The sequence below is a fragment of the Thamnophis elegans genome, chromosome 1, assembly GCF_009769535.1.
Source record: "Thamnophis elegans isolate rThaEle1 chromosome 1, rThaEle1.pri, whole genome shotgun sequence".
NCBI classification, from domain to species: Eukaryota; Metazoa; Chordata; class Lepidosauria; order Squamata; family Colubridae; genus Thamnophis; species Thamnophis elegans.
In genome coordinates this window covers 126848056-126869757 of record NC_045541.1, presented here as the reverse complement: position 1 = coordinate 126869757, position 21702 = coordinate 126848056, and the positions used below count along the sequence as shown (strand labels likewise).

The window sequence follows — 21702 nt, the reverse complement described above, 5'->3', positions numbered from 1 at the left end:
ATGTCAAATGTTTACTTCTCAACATTCAATTCTTTGGCATGCTGGAAACCAGTAGATTATAATAAGAAACCCAACTGTGTATTGTCCATGTGATGAGGACAGTTTTTACGTCAGACTACAATCTAATGCCATCTGATTGAAGATTTCAAATAATTTCAGGCTTGTTTTTTAAAATAATATTGTATTCTAATGCTCTCCAGAGGAAACAGAAGGAGAATTCTTTGGATGTGAAAACAATTAAAGATTAAGTCAAGGGGCAACAAAACATGACTGAGTTCTATGCCTTAAAAAAGAAGAAGATATGCTCTCTGCATCTATCAGCATAAAACAAGAGGACAGAGAAGTTGATATGAATCAGTATGAGATCTGAAAAAAAACATCACAGCGAACGTACGCTGAACTGTGAATTTAAGAGCATTTTTTCATACTCAGTCTGCCTATTTCTATATTGTTATTACACTTTTAATGCATACTCTTGTCTTGCAATGTACTTGTTTTATTATAGATCTTTCTCATTTATAGACTCCATAGAGGCAAAGATTACTGCTGGCAGTAGTGATAACACAGCATGTAACCTGGCAGAGATGCTTTGCTGAGCTGGCTCAGAGGTGCAATTACTTATCAGTTCAATATCTGGAAGGAAAATTCTGTGGATTTAAGAAACTCATCACAAGAAAAGAGAAAGTGCAATGAACTGGTTGGTGTAGGAAAGTATCATGAATTAAAAAGACTGTTCATCAGATAGCGTTTGTCTACAGAAATAGTCATGGTATAGTTCTGTAAGAAGATGACCAGGACAAACAACTTCAGTCCATACTGACCAACACTGAAAAGTGTGAGGACTGGTATGTAAATTTTGTACCAAAAAGATGCACATTTTCTACTTCAAAGCTCAATTTATGTTGTCAAGTGAGCCCTCACGTGGTGACAGATAGCATTAATCACTTCTCCAGCAAGGCTTGAAATGAATAATCTTCCACTTGCAATAAATGCCAGCTATCAATACATGGGTATGTTTTAACAAGAGGCATTAATCATTTGAAATTGACTGCAGTTAGTTCTCATCATGCTCATCTTCATCATCAACAACATCTTGAAATACCTACACATCATTTTATTATTTAATGTATAAAATGATGTTAAAAGATTTCATCAAGAACATATCACAAATTCTGGCAATTTAATTGTATTTTGTAAACATCTTAAAATTTTCATATTTTGTAATGTGACTCATAACAATTTTTGAATTTTATTATTAGTGCTAAAAGTGTTGCTAGATGTGGTTCATACATTACAGTCATCCCCTTTGTTCATTCATAAGAGAGAACTAGAATGAGAAAGAACTCCACATTTACTTTCTAAATCTGATCAAATTCAGAATATATCTGTTCTTACATTGGAAAATTCTCACATATTACTTTGTATCTAGTTAATTGCCTGGTTGGTATAGGATTCCAATTAGGCAACTGGATGGAATCCTATAAGAATTGATGCTAACTCTTTTCTCTTCAACCAGCAATGAACACGAGTGAAGCTTATAACTCATACATGAGGCCAGAATAAAAAATAAATTTATTTTCACATACTACCATCTAATGTTTAAAATAATCTAAGATATCATAGATCCCTACATGGAAAAGAAGAAGCCACATGTTCAGGCTGGCATTAAAAAAAAGCAAAGGAACAAGAGACATCATTATTTATGTACACTGGATAATTGAGAAATCCAAAGAATACCTTCCAAAATTCAACATGTGCTTCACTGATCATAGAAAAGCCTTTGACTGTGTTGCCAGTCTGGACAATGTGTTTTTGGAAATGGAAATCCCAGATCATCTTAAACCTATATGTAGATGAGGAATCCATAATCCAGACAGAGCTTGATGAAATCAACAGCTTCTGGGGCTGCAAAAGAGTGAGGTAAGGCTCTATTCCAGTGATGGCAAACCTTTTATCCACTGAGCACCTAAACTGCCCAAACTGAAAGGTGTGCACACATACGAATGCGTGGTCATACATGCATGCGCAGCATAGACTTGAAGACCAGCCAGTGGGAGGCAATGCATCCCAACACTGGCAGTGCAGCAAGAGGTAAGATCTTTTTCTTTTGTGAGCTTCTGTTCTGTCATTTCATGAAAGCAGCAGCAAAAGAAGCAGATAAAGCTCTATGTGCCACCTCTGCCATGTATGCCATAGGTTTGCCATCACGGCTCTATTCCCTTCCCTTATTATTTAATCTACCATATTTTTGGGAGTATAAGACCCTTTTCCCTCAAAAAAGAGACAGAAAAATCTGAGTGTGTCTCTACACTGAATACAGCATTTTTTTGCCTCCTGGAACCCTGCCCCTTCACCAAAATGGCAGTGCATAGCATTTAGGAGGCTATAGAGTGCTCCTGGGGGGCTGGGGAGGCAAAAATGAAAAAAAACGGGCTGTTTTTGCTCAATTTGGACTCCCATCCCCCAGGAGCACTCTATAAGCCTCCTAAAGGCTATGCATGCCCTTTTTTGACAAAAACTGGGGCCGTTTTCATGGAAACCGGCCATTTTTTGCTCGTCGTCCCCCCCCCCCGAGGACTCTACAAGCCTCCTAAAGGCTATTCATGCCCTTAAAAAAAAAGGCCTGTTTTTACGAAAAAACTGAAGGGAAGAAAACAGGAATGACTTGTTCTATACTGTTGGCATCCCATTGATAACAGAATGCAAACTATCTACAGTGCTGTGTACAGTGAAAAAAATGGGAGTAAGATTAAATATGAAGAAGACCAAGCTAATGACTACAAAAATAACCAGACTCAAATTATCATGCTTTGAACACTTTATGAGAAGACCTATTGTACATCTCTTAAGAGGCTTGGAAGATGAAAGAAAAGAAGGTAAAAGAAAAGAGAAAGGATGTCCAACAGCAAGGTGAATGGACAAAGCTTAAATGGTGATTGGTGCACTGTTGGAAGCCCTGAAGAACCAAGGTAAGAAGAGATCATCTTAGAGAAAATCTATCCATGCAATCAGTAAAAAATATTATGACTTATTAGTTGATCATCATCATCTTTATTATTGAATTATTGAGTCTGTCATCTGCATCTGGTGCAGATATCTGCATATCTGCATCTGCATCTGGTGCAGATATCTGGCATGACTGTCTGGTTTGGCTCTACAACCAAACAAGACAGACACAGACTCAAATGGATAATTAGATCTGCAGAAAAAACAATTGCTACCAATCTGCCTTCCATTGAGGACCTGTATACTGCACAAGTCAAAAACAGGGCTGTGAAAATATCTGCAAACCCCTCACATCCTGGACATAAATTGTTTCAACTTCTGTCCTCAAAACAACACTATAGGGCACTGCACACCAGAACAACTAGACACAAGAACAGTTTTTCCCCAATGCCATCATTCTGCTTAACAACTAATTCCCACAATACTGTCAAATAATTACTAAGACTGTATTACTGTTCTTCTTCTTTTCCTTCCTAGTTACTAAAAACCATGTTGCTTGTGTCTTTCAATTTCTATATTTTATTTGTCATTAGTACAATTTGAAGCTTATTAGTAATATTGAGTATCACTAAGTGTTGTAACTAATTATTCTTGATGAATGTATTTTATTCTCCTTATGTACACTGAGAGCATATGCATCAAAGACAAATTCCTTGTGTGTCCAATCACACTTGGCCAATAAAGAATTCTATTCTATTCTATACTATTCTATTCTATTCTATTCTATTCTTATATTTGCTTTATATTAAATAATTTGCTATTTATCCATTAAAAATATTTGGAGACTTTTCAAAGGTGCTTGGAAGCCATAACACTACGTTTGGTACCCAAACACTATAGTCTCTGTTTTATATTTAATTTTGATTTGACTTCAATTATGTGCTTTATTTTAGTTTTTATGATGTCTTTAACGTTAAGACAGTAACAAAATCACCATAGCTTAATCTTTGAAAGAAAAATATCCAAGTTTTCTATTAGGACCATGCAACAATCCAACTTCAAAAGGAAAAATAATGATTTAGAGCATTTGCAGTGCAGAAATAGCACCTGCTGGCCCTTCCTAAAGCAAATACATCTTTTTTAAAGAGTTACTAACAGATGCTATATGAGTACCTGCATGCTCTAAATTACCTTTTGTCTTCTAATCATGATCGTGTGTAGTCCAACTGTTTATAGTACTTCGCATTGCAATTCAAACTTATTCCTGAAGTAAAGACTGTTATGACTAAAACTGCATGCAGCATTTCTCTGCTATCACTGAATATTCATATCAGCTTCCTTCCAGATGTAACATCATATTCCCAAATCAATCTTACATTGCTATTTTTAACCCAAAATAATCTAATCACTCAATATCTGATTATTTTAAGTGTTTGCTGGTATTTGAATATTCTTTAAGTATCTCTGGCATATTTTCTATGAATCTGAGATGGATTTCATTTCATGTACATTTGATGTCTCCATTTACAGTCAAAGAGTACCCTTTTTAAAATTTTCTAGAGTTATTTTACAGACATAGTACAGTATTTGTTTTAAAAAAGAACTTTAGCTTCATTATATTTGAGCAATTTGTTTTAATCATTTATCATATACAGTACCTAAATGTCAATATTACAGAGACACAAGAATATTAAGTAATGATCCCAAAAGAATTTGTGGATCAAAAGGAATTGAATAGAAACTGGCCTGTTCTAACACAAGTAATAACAATAGCACTTAGACTTATATACCGCTTCATAGTGCTTTACAACCCTCTCTAAGCGGTTTACAGAGTCAGAATATTGCCCCCAACAATCTGGGTCCTCATTTTACCAACCTCTGAAGGTTGGAAGGTAGAGTCAATCTTGAACCGCTCAGAAACAAACTCCTGTGAGTTAGTGAGCAGTGAGTTAGCTTGTAATACTGTATTCTAACCACTGTGACACCACAGCTCTTAAGTAATGTATGTGTGTGCTTTAAGTCAGAATTGTCAGGGCAATTCCAAGATGGCCTATGAAAGGAACATTATGGTTGGTGTCCCCACCCCACCAGCTTTTTTTGTTCCTTCAAGTCAGTGTTAGTTATCTGTAGTTATCTTGGCAAGATTTTCAGAAGTAGTTTGGCATTGGCTTCTTCCTAGGGCTGAGAGAGCCCAAGATCACTGAGCTGGCTTTATCCCCATGGCAATACTAGAATTCCTGTTTCTCTCCTCTACCACTATACCAAACTGACTCTATGTTATAAGTGATGCTATGCACAATTAGTTTTTGAACATTTAGAAATCATTCATGGAGCTAAACTTCATCTTGGGAGTTCTAAATAAGGTCTCCCAATGTTGGTAGTATGTGGGTATACTACATCATTTGATTCTATTTCACCTTGATCCTTAGAATATTTTCTTAATATATGAAACTTGAGAAGTACAATCATCAGTATTAAAAAGTACAAAACATAAGTCTACTGTGAACATGTATATAGGAGTATCTATAGAAATTCTTATATAGTTTATATTCTTAATGTGTTATTTTAGGTATACATTCAACTGAACTAAGATGGCTGAAACTCTTTGGGTTATGGTATATGAATACTGTTTCCTAGTGCTTTCTTTCTCAGCCAATTATGTTCCTGGGCAAGAGGGGCATTGTGTCATGTGCACAATGGCATCATGATGTGCACAATGTCATTTTGACATCAAAGTGGCTTCTACCATGTATTTGCCCAGAGAAATGTCATACAACAGCATTCACTTCACTATCAAACAACTATAGATAGTGCTGGCCATTAATGTACTCTACTATTGTGATTATTGTATCTCAAAAAGCTAAGAAAATTAAGATGTCACGTTCTGGCGTTCACGTTGCATACAACAGAGATTCAGTTTGTTTGGTTTATATATAAAGGTAAGGAGGGTGGGAGGGCGGGTGCCTGCTGGGAGCACTGGAACGGAATGGTACCTGGTGCTTCGGCAGGCACTGGTACGCCCATATCGGGGTTGTAACATCAGCAATCCACCACAGGATTGAACAATCTAAAATGAAAGTTAAAGTAAATGAAAGAAGGAAGGAAGGAGGAAGGAAGGAAGGAAGGAAGGAAGGAAGGAAGGATAGTTCCTTCCTGTGTAGTAGCAATGGTAAGGAAAGGATTGTTTTCCTGTCTTTCTCTCTGCATTAAATAAAAAGATTCATAATCAATGCACACATTATAGATTGTGTTTTTCATTCATAACAATTGTGCATTCTTAAAAAGAGAGCTTCTGCTTTCAAAATAACTAATATAAGAATTGTATATCCTGACACAATAGATTCACTAAAAGAATGAAAGTCTGAAAATACTTCCTATCAAAGCACATTTTCTAAATGCTACAATCCATTTTTTTTCTTCATGTTGTTTCAGTCTATTTAAGAATGCAGTTTCATCCATTTCAATTCATCCAATGACAAATATTCCTCCCTATAGGATTGTATCAAATGGATGTGATGTAGGGAACTTTCTTACAATTATGATGTTGGCGCAGGCTTGTCAGCACAGAGGGAATGGAAACGAGGTTGGGGACAGGGAGGGAATTCTAATAGACACCATATATATACAATGAACACAGAGCTATCCTGTGAGAGAAAGACATGTCAAACTCATCAGATCTTCTATAGCTAGGTAAAGGCAGCAACAAAAGATTTAACCTTGTAAAGATGCAGCTGCTGCTCCTCTGAACATCATCAGGTCATGGCTGTCGATCACTATGGATTCCATGTCAATCAGCCAATCCCAGAGCTCCTGGTATTCTGAATCAAAGTCCAAAAGGCTGCATATAAGAAAAAACACATATGCATAATAGATAGCACTGTTCAAATATTATATTAGAATAAGGCTTTCCATAAATGCATGTTCTCTTTTGCAGAAAGATTCTTTACTTTAACAGGAGGAATGAAAATGCTACACAAATATAAGCCATGACCTGTGTCTCAGAAATTAGCAGGTTCTGTCAACAAACGCAGACAGATTTCATTCGCTCAAAAAAATGGGAATTATAAATACAGCGTCTTCACGGTTTTTTAAAGTGCGACATATTCAGCAACTTCTCTGTGTGATAACATGATGAGCAGTTATTTGCACCAGAACTATTTTCAGACAAAATGACTCAATCCATTAGCCATCCTTTTGCTGTCCATCTGTACTCTGCAAGTATATTTTCATGCATGAATAGCTAGCATTTCAACAACACTTTAAGATAGGCTTGACTGAAGATGGTAAGCCAGTGAGAACCAAGGCCAGATACAGTATTAGACAGGTGTTCCCTACAGACATGTTAGAAACAAAGGTAAGGACAGGAAGTCAAAACAATGAATCCTTGAATAGCCAGCAATCATTAAAATTCAAAGAAGGATCACACGGTTTCCAACAAAATAATCATTAGAATAAGGAGCTTAAAAGGATTAACAATATTCTCTATTGAAAGCCTAGTGAATAAGTAAAACATCACAATACAAAAAAGGGGGAGTAAAGGGAAGGAAAGGAAGGAAGGAGGAGGAGGAGGAGGAGGAGGAGGAGGGGAGGGAGGAGGGAGGGAGGAGGAGGAGAGGAGGAGAGGAGGAGGAGGAGGAGGAGGGGGAGGGGAGGAGAGGAGGAGGGGGAGGAGGAGGAGGAGGAGGAGGAAGACAGACAAGGACAAGAAAGAGGATCAGTATATGAATATGTGAATTTTTAGAGGCCAGCTGAAGGTTCCTGAGAAAAGATGTAGCTGCTTTTAAAAGTTTTGGACAAATGGTATATTCATGCCAACATATTCTAAAGCAGTGTTTTTCAACCACTGTGCCGCAGCACACTAGTGTGCCGTGACATAGTGTAAGGTGTGCCGTGGAAAAACACCCGCCTATAGTCAATATAGGCACAGAGTTAAATTTTTTTAACATTTTCTAATGGTGGTGTGCCTCGTGATTTTTTTTCATGAAAAAAGTGTGCCTTTGCACAAAAAGGTTGAAAAACACTGTAAAAGCATCTTAGGGAAATAAATCCAAAGTACTGTACAACTCTACCATAAATACTGTTTGTATACTGTATAAAAATTCATTCACTTGCTATATTTGAATTTCATGTGTAATGTCTACTATATTGTTTGTAGGCCAGAAGAGAACGAATCCAATCTGTAAATGGTGCAGCAAGAAGATCCTGAACATAAGTATTTGGCATGTATGGACTTTGAATTAAATTAAGCAAAAACCAAAATCAGCAGCGACAAAACACTACACTTTGATTACACTTTAAAATTATATTTTTAATAACAGGGTAGTTATTATCTGTCTGCTCCTACCACATGAAACTTTATTTTTGAAATTCCAGATAATATACAGGCAACCCTATCAATGTATTTTCCCTTATGTGGGAATGTATCAGACTGTATTTCTCTCTGCTTCCATCATGGTGCGACAAACTTTCTCAAGCAGGTTATGACAGCAAAACTCCTTTCAACTCCACAGTACTGGACACTGTCCATGCTTCACACCTGCCATGGCAATAAATCTTGACTGTCCAGACACTTTCACCACATACTCAAGAGCAGAATCTTACAGAAACAGCATGGGTAGATTAGGTATTTTGTTGTAAACAAGAACTCTCATATATACAATATGGGTAGATTTTGTTGTAAACAAGATATCTCATACATATGTTCTGTTCCTGTCTACGGCGTGAAAGTGTATGAACAGCTAAGATTTATTGCCCTGGCAGGTGTGAAATCTAATACAGCACAAACACACACACGCATATGCATATGTGCGCGCGAGTGCACACACACACACACACAATTTGTAAACTGAAGAACAGAGAAATCAAGATAGATGCAAATACAGTTCCAGATATATAGCACCCGGAGTTTGTTTGTTTGTTTTAAAGACTTGTATGTACATTTTATGTACCATGGCCGGATTGCTCATAACCCAAAACAAACATGCGCAGCACCTCAAATATAACACGCTCCCATATTCAACTCCACTGTGCTCAAGCCTATTTAAATCCTAGAAGTTCTCCATCCTTTTCAAGCTACTGTCACAAAAATTGGCTATTTGTTTTTTAGATATTGAACACCACTGGATGTATCTGTGATTTTTGTCCCGCAATCCTTAATGTAGAAATGACATATTAAAATCTGGGCCTTAGAGAATGTTGCATATAAAAATGTACTTATTAGGGATAAAATGTACAAAGTGCCTACACAGAAAAAGAGTCATTAAATGCAGATATAATGATTATTATGTATTAAAATATCAACAGGCTTATGAAGTTATACAGAGGGTTGTATATATGTGAAACTGATACAGGCTGAATATAAACTGATTTGGCCTTCATATCTCAAACTTTTATCTGATTAGAGTGTTGTGGGAAAGTGCCCATCATCTTTTTATATTTGCTGAAATTAACTTTGGTTCATGACAAATATCTGGCATGCTGAGTTTCTGTTCCACCAATATCATGAATTCAAAGAAGATATTGTGTGCATTTTATCACAAACATCAGCTCTTGGTGAGAATTAGATCTAGGATAATTACCCATTCCATTTTTGGGTTGATGAAATTATTGGCAAAATAAACCAAGCATGTATTAAATCTTCCATTCTTAGAGTCTGATATCACAGTTCTTGAAATTTTCCCATTGCTATTATGTAACCCAGCTCTGAAAACTTAATAATATGATATTAGAAAACAACACACAAGATTTCTGCAAAACATTGCCACAATGTAACTTCAATATGGCTTTAAATGTTATTGGATGGGTGATGATTCTCAGGGTAATCGTTTTATCTTATAAAGCTGTAAAGTATGATCCTTATTTTATTTGATATGTAGATTAAATGTAAATATTTAAAGCAAGTGGCATATTTCTTTCTTGAATTTATTATTCCTTAAATTCAATGAAACCATTATTTTATTTATTGAGGACATGGGACTTACTTTTTTTAAATAATTTTATGGAGCCACAATAGCATGAAGTTTGAAATGTATGGTTTCAATCATGTTCCTGTACTCAATACTTGGTGTCATTGTCATCTGATACTTTATTATATGCTGCAAAATATTTAATTTTATGCCTATTTTTTAAGTATTGAAGATTATCCTTATCACACTTATATCAGTTCTTGTAATACAAAACCAATTCAGAAAACCGTAATCAAGGAAACATAGGAGTGGTGCAGTAATGGTATTTTATTTTCTTCACTACTGGTTCGGTAGCGGGAGTGTGCGTGTCTGGGCATGTGCAGTTCTTGATGACATCTGGGGGGTGGAGCCTCACACCACCACCACTATCAGTTCGCCCGAACCAGTGTGAAATGGCAGCATACTACCTCTGCAATGTGCAAGGCCAAAAGTGTGTGCAACAGCACAACAGCCCACATCCATAATGAAATGCACACATGACAACCCCCCGTGCCCTGCCCCCTGCACATGCAACACCCCCACACTCCCCCCACACATGCACGCGGTATCCCCTGCCCCATTTTGCTCCAAGCAGACTTCCCCCCATACTCCCCCACTCTGTGCATGTGTGCATGACCCCGCCCCCTCACATGCATGCACATCTCCTGCAAGTGTCCCCGCCCATGAATGTGTGGCAGAGACCTGAAAATCAGCTGCCTGTTAGAGGGTGTGCATGCATGCATGGTGGAGCTGAGCTGGGGCGATGACTTGCATGCCTGCAGATAGGGCTCCGCGTGTCACCTGTGGCACATGTGCCATAGGTTTGCCATCACGGGTCTAAACTATACATTATTATCATGCCTATTGCAGCCCTCACTCTTCCTGAAAAAAATGTAACATGTCACTCCTAGGCTCCAAAAGTGTCCTATCTGTGTGCTAATGTCTTCAATCCTGATGATATATTGCCAATTAGTATAAATATGAATGCAAAACCCACAAGCTTCTATATGACAACTCCCAGAACCCACTACTTGGAGCAGAGTTCAGCAAGTTTGGAATACCATCTTTGATGTAGACAATGCTGAGCAGGGCAGATTGGATTTTCTGATTCCGTACAGGTCAGCTTCCCTATGTTGTTACAATAACTGCAACATGAGCAGCCTAGTATGCTATAGAATATGAATAAAAGTTTGTTAAATTTCTTTGTCTATATTGCAAAATCAAGTCGTAAGGAATATATTTTAACTTCACGGATATGTAATTATGAAAGCAGTGTTGCACACCTAATCCTTTGAATGCAAACATATTTTTAAAGTGTGGGAATTAATTTGTAATATAAAATAAAAATGCATGAGTCTTTCTCATGGGAAAATAATATTGTGACTACCCCTTAATAAACAAAACATGGAATTACGTTTACCAGTCAATTGTTCAAATTTAATATTTTATCTAATTCTGATATTTGGGAGTTTTTTTCCAAAACCTTTTTCTTCTGACAAGACAAGCCACTCTATCTCTCAATACTGTTCATACATTGGCTACTAGTTTCTATTAGCTATTATGAAAATCCACTCTCACAATATCTCTTCCTCCAGGTTCCCCCTTGCAAGTTCTGATTCTCCTACCTCATTCCTGCAAAAGGCTGGAAAGAGACTTCCCTCCCCTTCTTTTCTGGCACTACATGTATGACTGGGGAGATATTCCAGTGGGCAGGACACATGAAAGATGTAGGGTGCTTTTTCCATCCCACAAGGTGACATTTAATTGAGAGGACCTGGAGCACACTCACTCTACCTGAATGTACAGAGAACGCAAAAATTATTGGAGACCAGCAGTCATCATCAGTCTCATTGAAGGGCTTGAGATACATTCAGTTGTACCTAATTGGTAGCTTGAACAGCAGTGATGACAGATGCATATGACAAGAAGGCCTCGTGACTGCTCACATTGCTGTGTTTTGGACCAGGTAGTAGCTGCCTTAAATAAAATATACAAAGCAAAACATATTTTCTCGAAGCTTGCAAAATCAGAAGCATCAATTTGAACAGCAAAGGGGCAAGATGGTTCTATGTTCAAACAGAACATGAGGCTTGAGAAGTCATTCTTAGCATTCTCCCAGGGAACAAGGCCAATTAATTAGCAACACAGAACCTCGATTCAAACGTACATGCACATCACTCATTAGAGTCTGCTCATCTATTGGTCTGGGTTTTTTTTATAAACCACTCATACTTAAATCTCAGCTCTCTGCTATTGGATCTTCATTACATGACTATGCATGATTAAACTTCAGAGTCTGAGAGTCTATCAGTGGGTGCAGGCAAGGAATCCTGGGGAGATTGCTACCCTGTCTCAGTTAGAATGGCTTCATTGGAATCACTTACTCCAACATTATTGCCCCGAGATAGCTCATCCACCACTTCCTTCATATCTAAAGACAAGCCCAGCAGGGGCATGATAACCAAGCCATCTGCCTTTATATGCTGCTGGCATAGACATTCATTTAATAATAATTATTATCATCCATTTCAATAATTGCTTACAAAAATATTCTGAGAATTGCTTGGATAAATGCTAATGAAAGAAGCTTCATGGAGGTATTAATTTTCCAGATGTATACAAATAAACATTAATGAATTGTAAATTTTGCCTGGAAGTCAGTTTCATGTAGTAGTGGTTAAGGCACCAAGCTTTACTGTGAGACTATAAGCTCCAGGCCCATCATAGGCATGAAGCCACCTGTGTGATCTCTCAGATCCAGAATGAAAAAGCTCTCACCCTCCCCACCTCTGAATTTCTTGCATCACCTCATCACATTTCCCTCACATATTTCTCATACTATGCAATTCTACCTAAAACTGCTTTGAATATATTAAAATATACTTTTCAAATTCCAAAGTATTCAAGCACAGAATGAGTTTATAGGATCAAATCCTAAAATCAGACTCAGGTTCATATTGATAGGCTGTAGCTGTTCATCATAGTAGCACAGGGATGAACAGAAATTATCACTGGACTAATTTCCATCAATTTCCTAATCAGTATTTCTGGCAGAGTGCAGACTCTACAAACTGGTAGGATCATTTGCAACAAATTCATTTATGTCCTTGGTAGTAGAGTATTATCAACTAATATGACTCTTCTATTTTCCTTCTTGCATCCTTTCTAATCTTTAGGAATTCAACTTCTTGGCTCTGTTGTTCAGAATTAGAATTCACAATTTCCTTGTTTCTGGCCTGATGTTTTAACTACTAAACCAAACTGACTACCATAATAGTCAGTTTGTAGTCAGTAATTAATATTCTTTTTATCTATTTACAGCTATATCCTCTTTAGTTTTCTTTTGATTTGATTGTGTTCTCCTGCTTTCTGAGTGGACTAACAAATTACCACTTTGATAAATAATGCTTAATTTTTTTGAAGATGCACCTTCGCATCGCTCTGATCGTATCAGTGCCGTACAGTCAGGGGAGGCAGGGAAGGCAGGGCCTCACCACTGTCATCATGAAAAGAAAAAAACATTAAAAGGAAGGCTGAGGTAGTTGCTGCCAGAGTCACAGTGGATGACTCTGCTTAGTGATTAACTGTTTAAAAAAGCCTCTAAAAAAGTGCCCTCTATAGGAGGAGGGGGAGAACCACGTGCCTCATTTAGTCTATCTTTATGATCACTTGAGCAGAGTTAAGCAAGGGTTAAAAGCGAAAAATTCCTTATGTAGATGAGGCACTTGGTTCTCTCGCCTCCTCCTGTAGAGGGCACTTTTTTTAGAGGCTTTTTTAAACAGTTAAGCAGAGTCATCCATTGGGGACTCTGGCAGCAGCTAATTGAGATAGCCTGACCTTAGCAGCTCTTGCCTTTTTCCTTTTATATTTTTACATTTTCATCATGGCAGAGAAGAGCAGAGTTGAAATCCTCTGTGAAACAGCTGGAAAAGGTATGTGGGTCGGAGGGAGGGGGAGGAATTCAAAATTAATGTAATTTGTAAGTAATTTATTATATAAGTAATGTATGTGTATGTGTGGTGGTGTGTGTTTTAACTGCCTCTGCTGGCGTGCAGGCTGGCACTTTTTTTATGTTGGACATAGCGGCAGGGTTTTGGACATAGTGGCAGAATGGCTTTTGCCTCTAGCACCGGGCAGCAGGGCGGCTTTGGTTCCATCCAGCATTGATTCTTTGAAGCTTTCCATAGGTCCCTCTGCTTTTAAAGTCTTCCATTGGTCTAAGGAAGTTTTTCCTCTATGGCGGACATAGCGCAGGGGCGTCCAAAAGCCTCTATGGCGGACATAGCGCTGGAGTGGCCAAAAGCCTCTTTCTTGACAGCAGGCAAAAGCTTTCATTTTGCCTCACCAGCCATAAACCTCACCGCACATCACTGGATTGTATGTATTTGGTTACTGACTTAAAAAAATAATCACCAAAAATCTTGGCAATATGATCTTATATTTCTTTGGAACTGTACATTATGTAGCATATGGCTTTTATTAGCTACGTACAGACAAATAATGAAAAATGCATTACCCTCAAACCCTGCCTTGGGTTTTGTTTTGTTGTTCATTTGGGTTTTATTTTTTGCAGTTATAACATGAAATCAGTGCAAGAATTATAATGATGCCTTGGTGCACCATGTTGAACTGCCATCATTAGCAATAGTTTGAGTAAAATACTCCTAGAGCAGTCCATGAATGGAGTTCCATGGTGAAATCTAATTTAATCTATTTTAATCTAATCTATGTTCTTTTGTGCCAATCCAAGATTGAGAGGACTCTGACCTCAGAATGAAATTCTTTTTCACTTCTTTGTTGATTTCCAGAACTGGATAGTTCTAAGTAATAAAACCCTATTTAAACACAATAGCACCACAGAGAGGACCCAGCACATAATCAAGGTAAGCAATGTTATGCAAACAGTAGAAAAAGAGTAAGAAATAGTAAATAATATTAAAGGCACAAGCTAAGAAAAAAGAAAAAGTAAATCTGAATTTAGTTCATGGAACAGCAGCATTTACTGTATCTCTCCATATGTTTTGGCTGGCAAAGCATGCGCTTCTACCACATCAATACACCACTTCAACCTCATGTTTTGTTTTTTAGATTCTCATTCAGCACTATTCATTCTGATCTTTTTTACAGTCCGCATCTTAAGAACCCATCCATTATATCTCATTGACCTTTATGGTTTCTACTATATCCCCCTCTCATTTTATACACCCAAATGGGCAGAAACAAGTTCTGTACATAGCCATTTTAGCTTTTGGTCACAAATATTAATCCTCACAACAACTACATTTTACCCATTATCTTTCTACTGGCATTTATACACTTCAAATTGCTCCATTTCCCCCCAGTCTTAGTGAACATTTTATCAAGATTCATAAATTCATCTATTGGCTCTAATTTCTTACTGCGCAATCATTCATTCTATTTTATTTGGTCTTTATTTGATACACAAATGTTCAGATTCATGATCTTATTGCATTTAATATTTACTGCAAATTAATTTGATCTAGCCGGTAACAGATCTTCGGCATAAAAAATGTAGACGTATTACACATATGTATATTCTTATTACAAACATTCCTTATACATTTATCAATAAATACATTAAAAACCAAGCAAACCAATGTTGCTGAATGGTTCAACAAGTAAAAGCAGACAATTGTTTATTGTCGCTTTTACTGTTGAACCATTCAGCAAACATTCCATTTATTCTCATGCCAGCTTTATTCCCAATATATCAATCTTACTGCATCAGCAATCTCTCTTGATTTCAGATATGTGCAAAACACCTATATCAAGCCTACTACTTAGAAAAATTGTCTAAATCAGCATAGATTAAATTTTCTTTCTCTTACACTCATTTATCAGACTTTGTGAAGAGGAAAAATCTTGTTTGACAGTCCTGTTATATACTGTTTACTGTACCCTTCCAAAGTTGGCTCTCGCTACTTATTCTATACTTTCAAACTACTGAAGCATGTGAACGAACTAATCTCCCTAAGGAATTTTAATCATTCTTGCTATTTTCCTTTGTAGGGGAAACATAATAGCATTTTTCAAACTTTGGGTTGTTGGATTTTTCAAGTTGCACAGCCATTCAATGCAAATTTACCGTATGCACATCAAACAACTATAAGTAAAAGTATATGCATACTATGATAATAAAAGTATCATACAATAATAATATTAGCAATACTTGCTGCTGCAAGATGATGCACAGACTGACTATAAACAATGGCATGACAAAAGTAGCAACAATGGTCTGTTGGAGTAGTAACTGCAAGAAATATTATTTGCTTGCAAACAAAAGAACTGGTGGGACTAAAAAATAGAAAATAATAGAAAATGAAGAAGTGAAAGGTGTCTGCGGGCCTCTAGAATTTTAAACAGACAAGCAGCTGCCACAAACATTTCAGATTTAATATAGTCAATAAGAAAGATAAAAAAAAATTGGATAGCAGGCGTGACAGTATGGAGATAGCGGAATAGAAGAGAAAGAAAAACACTGGAGAAAATCACAAAATAAAAAGATCTGCAAATTGAACAATTATGAACAATATTGCAAAAGAAAGCAAAGACAGTGTCATGGTAAGAGGGGCCTAAGTGCAATCCCAAACGTTGACAATAACTCATTGCAAAAGACAGTTTATTGGGAATAGCTTGAATCTGCACAATAGATGTCCATGCTGGAAGTAAATAACTTTATTACAGGGAGTTTAACATAATTACCCGCTGGATTACTTGCAGCAGGATTATTAAATGTTTTTGTTTGTTGGTGCCTTTAAAACGTGCAGTGTGGTTGCAAGTGACAAAAAGAGCAAGACTTCTAGCATGACTTCTAGCTACACTAAGAGTACCCATATATTGAAGTAAATCATATACACATTCCCATATGTATACATTCAACACATACATTGAAGAGGATGGGGCAACAACTGTTAAAAGTGGTCACTGTTCAATATTGTACTGTAATTTAGATGTAAGATGTCAACAGGCCTACAATACATGACATGGGAGAAATTCTCCATGCACATGGGAAAAATAAGGCTGTCCTGTGACACACATATATATTTTCTATTTTCCATTACATTATTCTATCTTATTTGGAGGCATCACAGATGAATTTAAAAGCTACATTTTGCTACATATCTTAGGAGTTCCTGATTATGAAGTGACTTCTATGTCTATAATTAATCCCATTTTGCTTCAAAGCTATTGGCCCAGAGGTCACCAGCATTGCATTGCAACTAGAAGCCGTGATTATTACAATTAATTAACTAGTATATCAGGTAATCTTGACATGCCAGAATGTCAATTTGCGAAGACATAAGATTGACCATTGGTTTGGGGTGGGGGGGGGAGTTGTTGTGAAAGACAGAATTTAGGTGATGCGGGTAAAATGCTGGGTTTTATAATTTGTATACAAATGAGGAGCAGCACAGGAAAAGCATAAAAATAATGGACCAATACCAATCATGCATTCCAGGATGAAACCTTTAAACAAACTGGTCAGCTGTAGTGAGTTTGCTGTTCAGTGATCAAGTATTTTGGGAAATGAATTGCAGCAGACTGATATTCTACAGGAGAAAGAGGGAGAAGGGTGGGAGGGATGGAGAGAGGGAGAGAGAGAGGGAGAGAGAGAGGTGGGGGAGAGGGAGAGAGAATATGATGGGTTTCCTGTCTTTTGGCTTAGTAAGAAAATCTTTCTGGCTAACATAGAAGTGAGGAAGAGAAGATCATGTTTTTAAAAAAGAAGATACAGATCACTGAGAATAAAACAACAAAAAGAATAGTTCCCTACCCATTACTTCCCACTGTGTGAACTTTTGACATATCCGCAAATTCTTCCTTTCGATTGCTGCTGCTGTTGTACTGCTCACTGTATAGCTTTAAGGACATCTGCTCAACAGCATCTCTTTGTGCTTCCAGAAAGCATAGCTGAACCTCTGCCTAGAAAAAGGAAACAATAAGGAATGAAGCCTTGTTTTAATTCATAACAAATGCTTATTTAAAGTTGCCATTTTTAGACTAAATGAATAACTCAGCCAGAATTCATTTACAATGATATTAAGCATTACTGTAATAATTGTTGTATTGATTTTTTAATGATGCTGTCTTTATAGAAGTATTAGAGTGGTAGGGGGAGATTATGAACCATGCCTCCTCTCATTAATCATTTAGAGAAATTTTCTTTCTTGATTAACTGTCTTAGCTATGTTCATTTACTACAAATCAATGTTTTTCCTAGGACCAGTGATATTATCAAGCATCTTTGCTTGATCAAATCATAGGAAAAAGATAAATAATTTGAAAATCTGAAGAGTTTTACAAAACAGCAAGCATGAAAGGATTTTGCTGTATACCTTGTCCATGCAACAAGTTAAGAACGTACAGCTATTTGGTGATATTGCAGTTTTGTCCTTTCTGTGTCAGTTCTAACAAGTAAATAAACAAATTAGGGCCTTCTTATCAACAAAAAACAGCTTCCACCTGAACTCAACAATCCTGTATGTAAGTAAAGTAAGTAAAATCTTTATTACAGTCAAAGACCATATACATTGTTTTTACACTATATTAAAAAATACTAATATTAAAATATAATTAAAAAGTATTGACATTGAAAGTGGATAATAACATAATGGTCCAAAGATTGTTAAAGGTATGTCCAGATAATTGGTACAAGATGGTACTATACTTCTGTAGCCAATTTTTTCTTATGGACATTGCAGCAGCACAGAACTTTGCCACTGCATACGTGGTAACCGGGTTAGTGTCCTGGAGGAGAAAGCCTAGATAAAAATTGTCTGCCCTCCCTGGCAATCTCTCTAATAAGGGAAGAATATATGCAGACCTACAAGCTCTGTATAGCTCACAGTGTAATAGTACATGTGAATTATCTTCTACTTCTCCTTTACCACATATACAAATGCGTTCGGCTATAGGTGTTCTCTTATACCTGCCCTGGAGGAGTGCTGAAGGAAGAATGTTAAATCTGGCTCTGAAGAAAGCTATTCTTTGTTTTGGAGAGATCAGGTCATTTAGATATCTTGCCGATTCCCACACACCCTGTTTGATTCTGTCCCTACTGTGGAGAGGCAACCTATTTAGTTCTTCTTGGAACTCCATGTCCCTCATTCTATTGATTACTACTTGCTTTGCTTGCTCAAAGCCTAGGGACATTAGGTGAGAATAATGGTGAGAGCCCAAAGCCTAGGGACATTAGGTAAGAATAATGGTGAGAGCCCATAAGAGCCCAGCTTGTGATCAATTGCTTGTTTCCAGGGGGAAGGGAAATTGTCAGTCAACACTAGTGGGGACAGTCCCTCTGGAAAGAAATGCATTTTAAGCCAATAAATGATCATCATCTTCCAGGCTCTTACTTGAATTTGAGGCATGCCTGTCTCAATTCTTAACTGGGCATTTGGAGTTCCATTGGGGGCAGCTAAGATGGTTCGCAGGAATTTTGTTTGAATGGTTTCTAACAAATCTCTCTTTTCAAGGATTCCTGTTTGTGCCCCATAAAGAATTTGTGCCAATGTTTTGGCCTCAAAAAGTTTTAAGGCAGCAGGTACTAACTGATGTCCACCTGTATAAAAGAAATGTTTGATTGCATTTGAGGACCTAATGGCTACTTGCAATGTGTGATCCAGGTGTGCCTTCCATGTCCCTAGCGAGTGGAAAACCACACCAAGGTATCTAAATGTTCTATCCTGTATGTATTTGTGCCCATTTACTGAATGCTGACCCTGTTTTCTCAGCCTTTGTCTAAATTCATGGGCTCCACAGCTTTCTTGCATGGTGGAAGTTTTGATGCCAACTGAATATATAATGGGAATTGTTTGGATCTGGCTTAGCACTGGTGAGTGAATCCAACTTTTGTAATTTATTGATCGTGGTATATTCTTCACCAGGATTTTTCAACTAATATCAGAGGGAATTCTCTAGAAACTTGTGAAACAATCCTCTCAGCTGAAGTGAACATGGAAGCTCATTGAAAACAATATCTGAATATATTTTATTTATTTATTTATTTGTATCCCTCTTTTATTATTTTGACAAGTAACTCGAGGTAGCAAACATATCCAAAACACTTCCTCTTCCTATTTTTCCCACAAAAACAATTGTGTAAGATGGGTTGGGCTGCAAGAGAATGACTGGCCCACAGTCACCCAGGCAGGCTTTCATTGCTTAGGTGGGATTTGAATGCATAGTTTCCCACTCTCTAGTCTGGTACCTTAACCGTAGATCAAACCTCCTTCCCTTCCTCTATACACATGAAGGTAAAGGAAAAGGTTCCCCTCCAGTGGTGGGTTTCAAAAAATTTTAGAACCTCTTCTGTAGATGTGGCCTGCTTTGTGGGAGTGGCTTACCAGCCATGTGACCGGGTGGGCATGGCCAACTTGTAAAATGTGGTAAAACTCACTTAACAACGCTCTTGCTTAGCAATCAAAATGTTGGCTCAGAAACTCTGGCATTTGAAGCACGCAAGCCTTAAAGCTGTCAAGTTACAAGACCCTTGTACCCCTAACTGTTTAGAAAAAGGGGTGTTCAAACTTGACAGCTTTAAGACTTGTGGACTTCAACTCCCAGAATTCCTCCTCTCGCTCTTCATCTTGATGATGTGCGGACAGGCGGGGGGAGGGAGCTGGAACCTGTTCTAAATGGCACTGTAGATTTGTGGAACCACTTCTATAGAAGAGGTTAGAACTGGCAGGAACCCACCCCTGTTCCCCTCACACATATGTGCTAGTCATTCCCAACTCTAGGGGGCTATGCTTATCTCCGTTTCAAAGCCAAAGAGCCAGCACTGTCTGAAGACGTCTCTATGGTCATGTGGCTAGCATGACTAAATGCCGAAGGCACGCGGAATGCTGTTACCATCCTACCAAAGGTAGCTCCTATTTTTATACTTGCATTTTTACATGGTTTCGAACTGCTAGGTTGGCAGAAGCTGGGACAAGAAATGGGAGCTCACTCCATTCCATGACACTAGGGATTCAAACTGCTGAACTGCCGATCTTTCTGATCGACAAGCTCAGCATCTTAGCCACTAAGCCACTACATCCCTCTACACAAATTATTGACCATCAATTTGGGAACACATGTTTATGTGCCTATGTGAAACAATCTCTTCCTAACCCTAATGGCTTTAGGAAATTTTTCTGGTGATGCTAAGAAAGTTATGTTTATCTTGAAGCAATATATGTAGTTTATCATTATATCATTTTGTTAACAGCTATGTCATTTTCATTACAGTCATGTAAATGCCAGCACATGGATTATAGAATTATTTGTGTTGAATTTCCAAGAATTATTCATTTATCCATGGGATCATGTTCTACTTAGTAGCTTCATATGCCAATCTTGCATCTATTGTTTGTTTTATTAATAAGGTAAATACAACAGCAGAGGTCTCATTGGATCAATCAGCTTCCAAATACTACTCAGAAACCTCAACTTTAAATACAATGAAATACATTTATCTGGATATTTTCTTTTAGACAATTTCCTGATCAAATGAATATAGAATTCTCTTTGGCTTTAGAATGTAGCTACATTATGTATTGCAGCTGTGCTGAGGAGTTGGATTCTGGAGCTCAGCACAGGAGATGATATGGAGATACATTTGGCCGTTTGCCGTGTTTATCCCTGGGTAGCTGGAAAAGTACAGAGGCAAGGTTGAGTTCAAGAGCACTTGGGGGCCAATATGGCATTGTTTTCATACAACATGCTCCACTAAAATCCTAACGTGCTGATTATAATTACAATGAGCTTCATAAAGAAGCATCAATTTGCAACTTAAGTTGGTCTACCCATA

At 37.4% G+C, this 21702-nt stretch overlaps 1 protein-coding gene across 1 annotated transcript in view; it reads right to left on the bottom strand.

The window, feature by feature from the left end:
- The window catches only part of AKAP6 (A-kinase anchoring protein 6), a 227767-nt gene that overhangs the window by 79449 nt on the left and 126616 nt on the right, over window positions 1-21702 (bottom strand). The window contains 3 exon segments of the mRNA XM_032213685.1: window positions 6663-6692; window positions 6694-6784; window positions 17686-17834. Of these exon segments, the coding sequence (XP_032069576.1) occupies window positions 6663-6692; window positions 6694-6784; window positions 17686-17834 (270 nt within the window).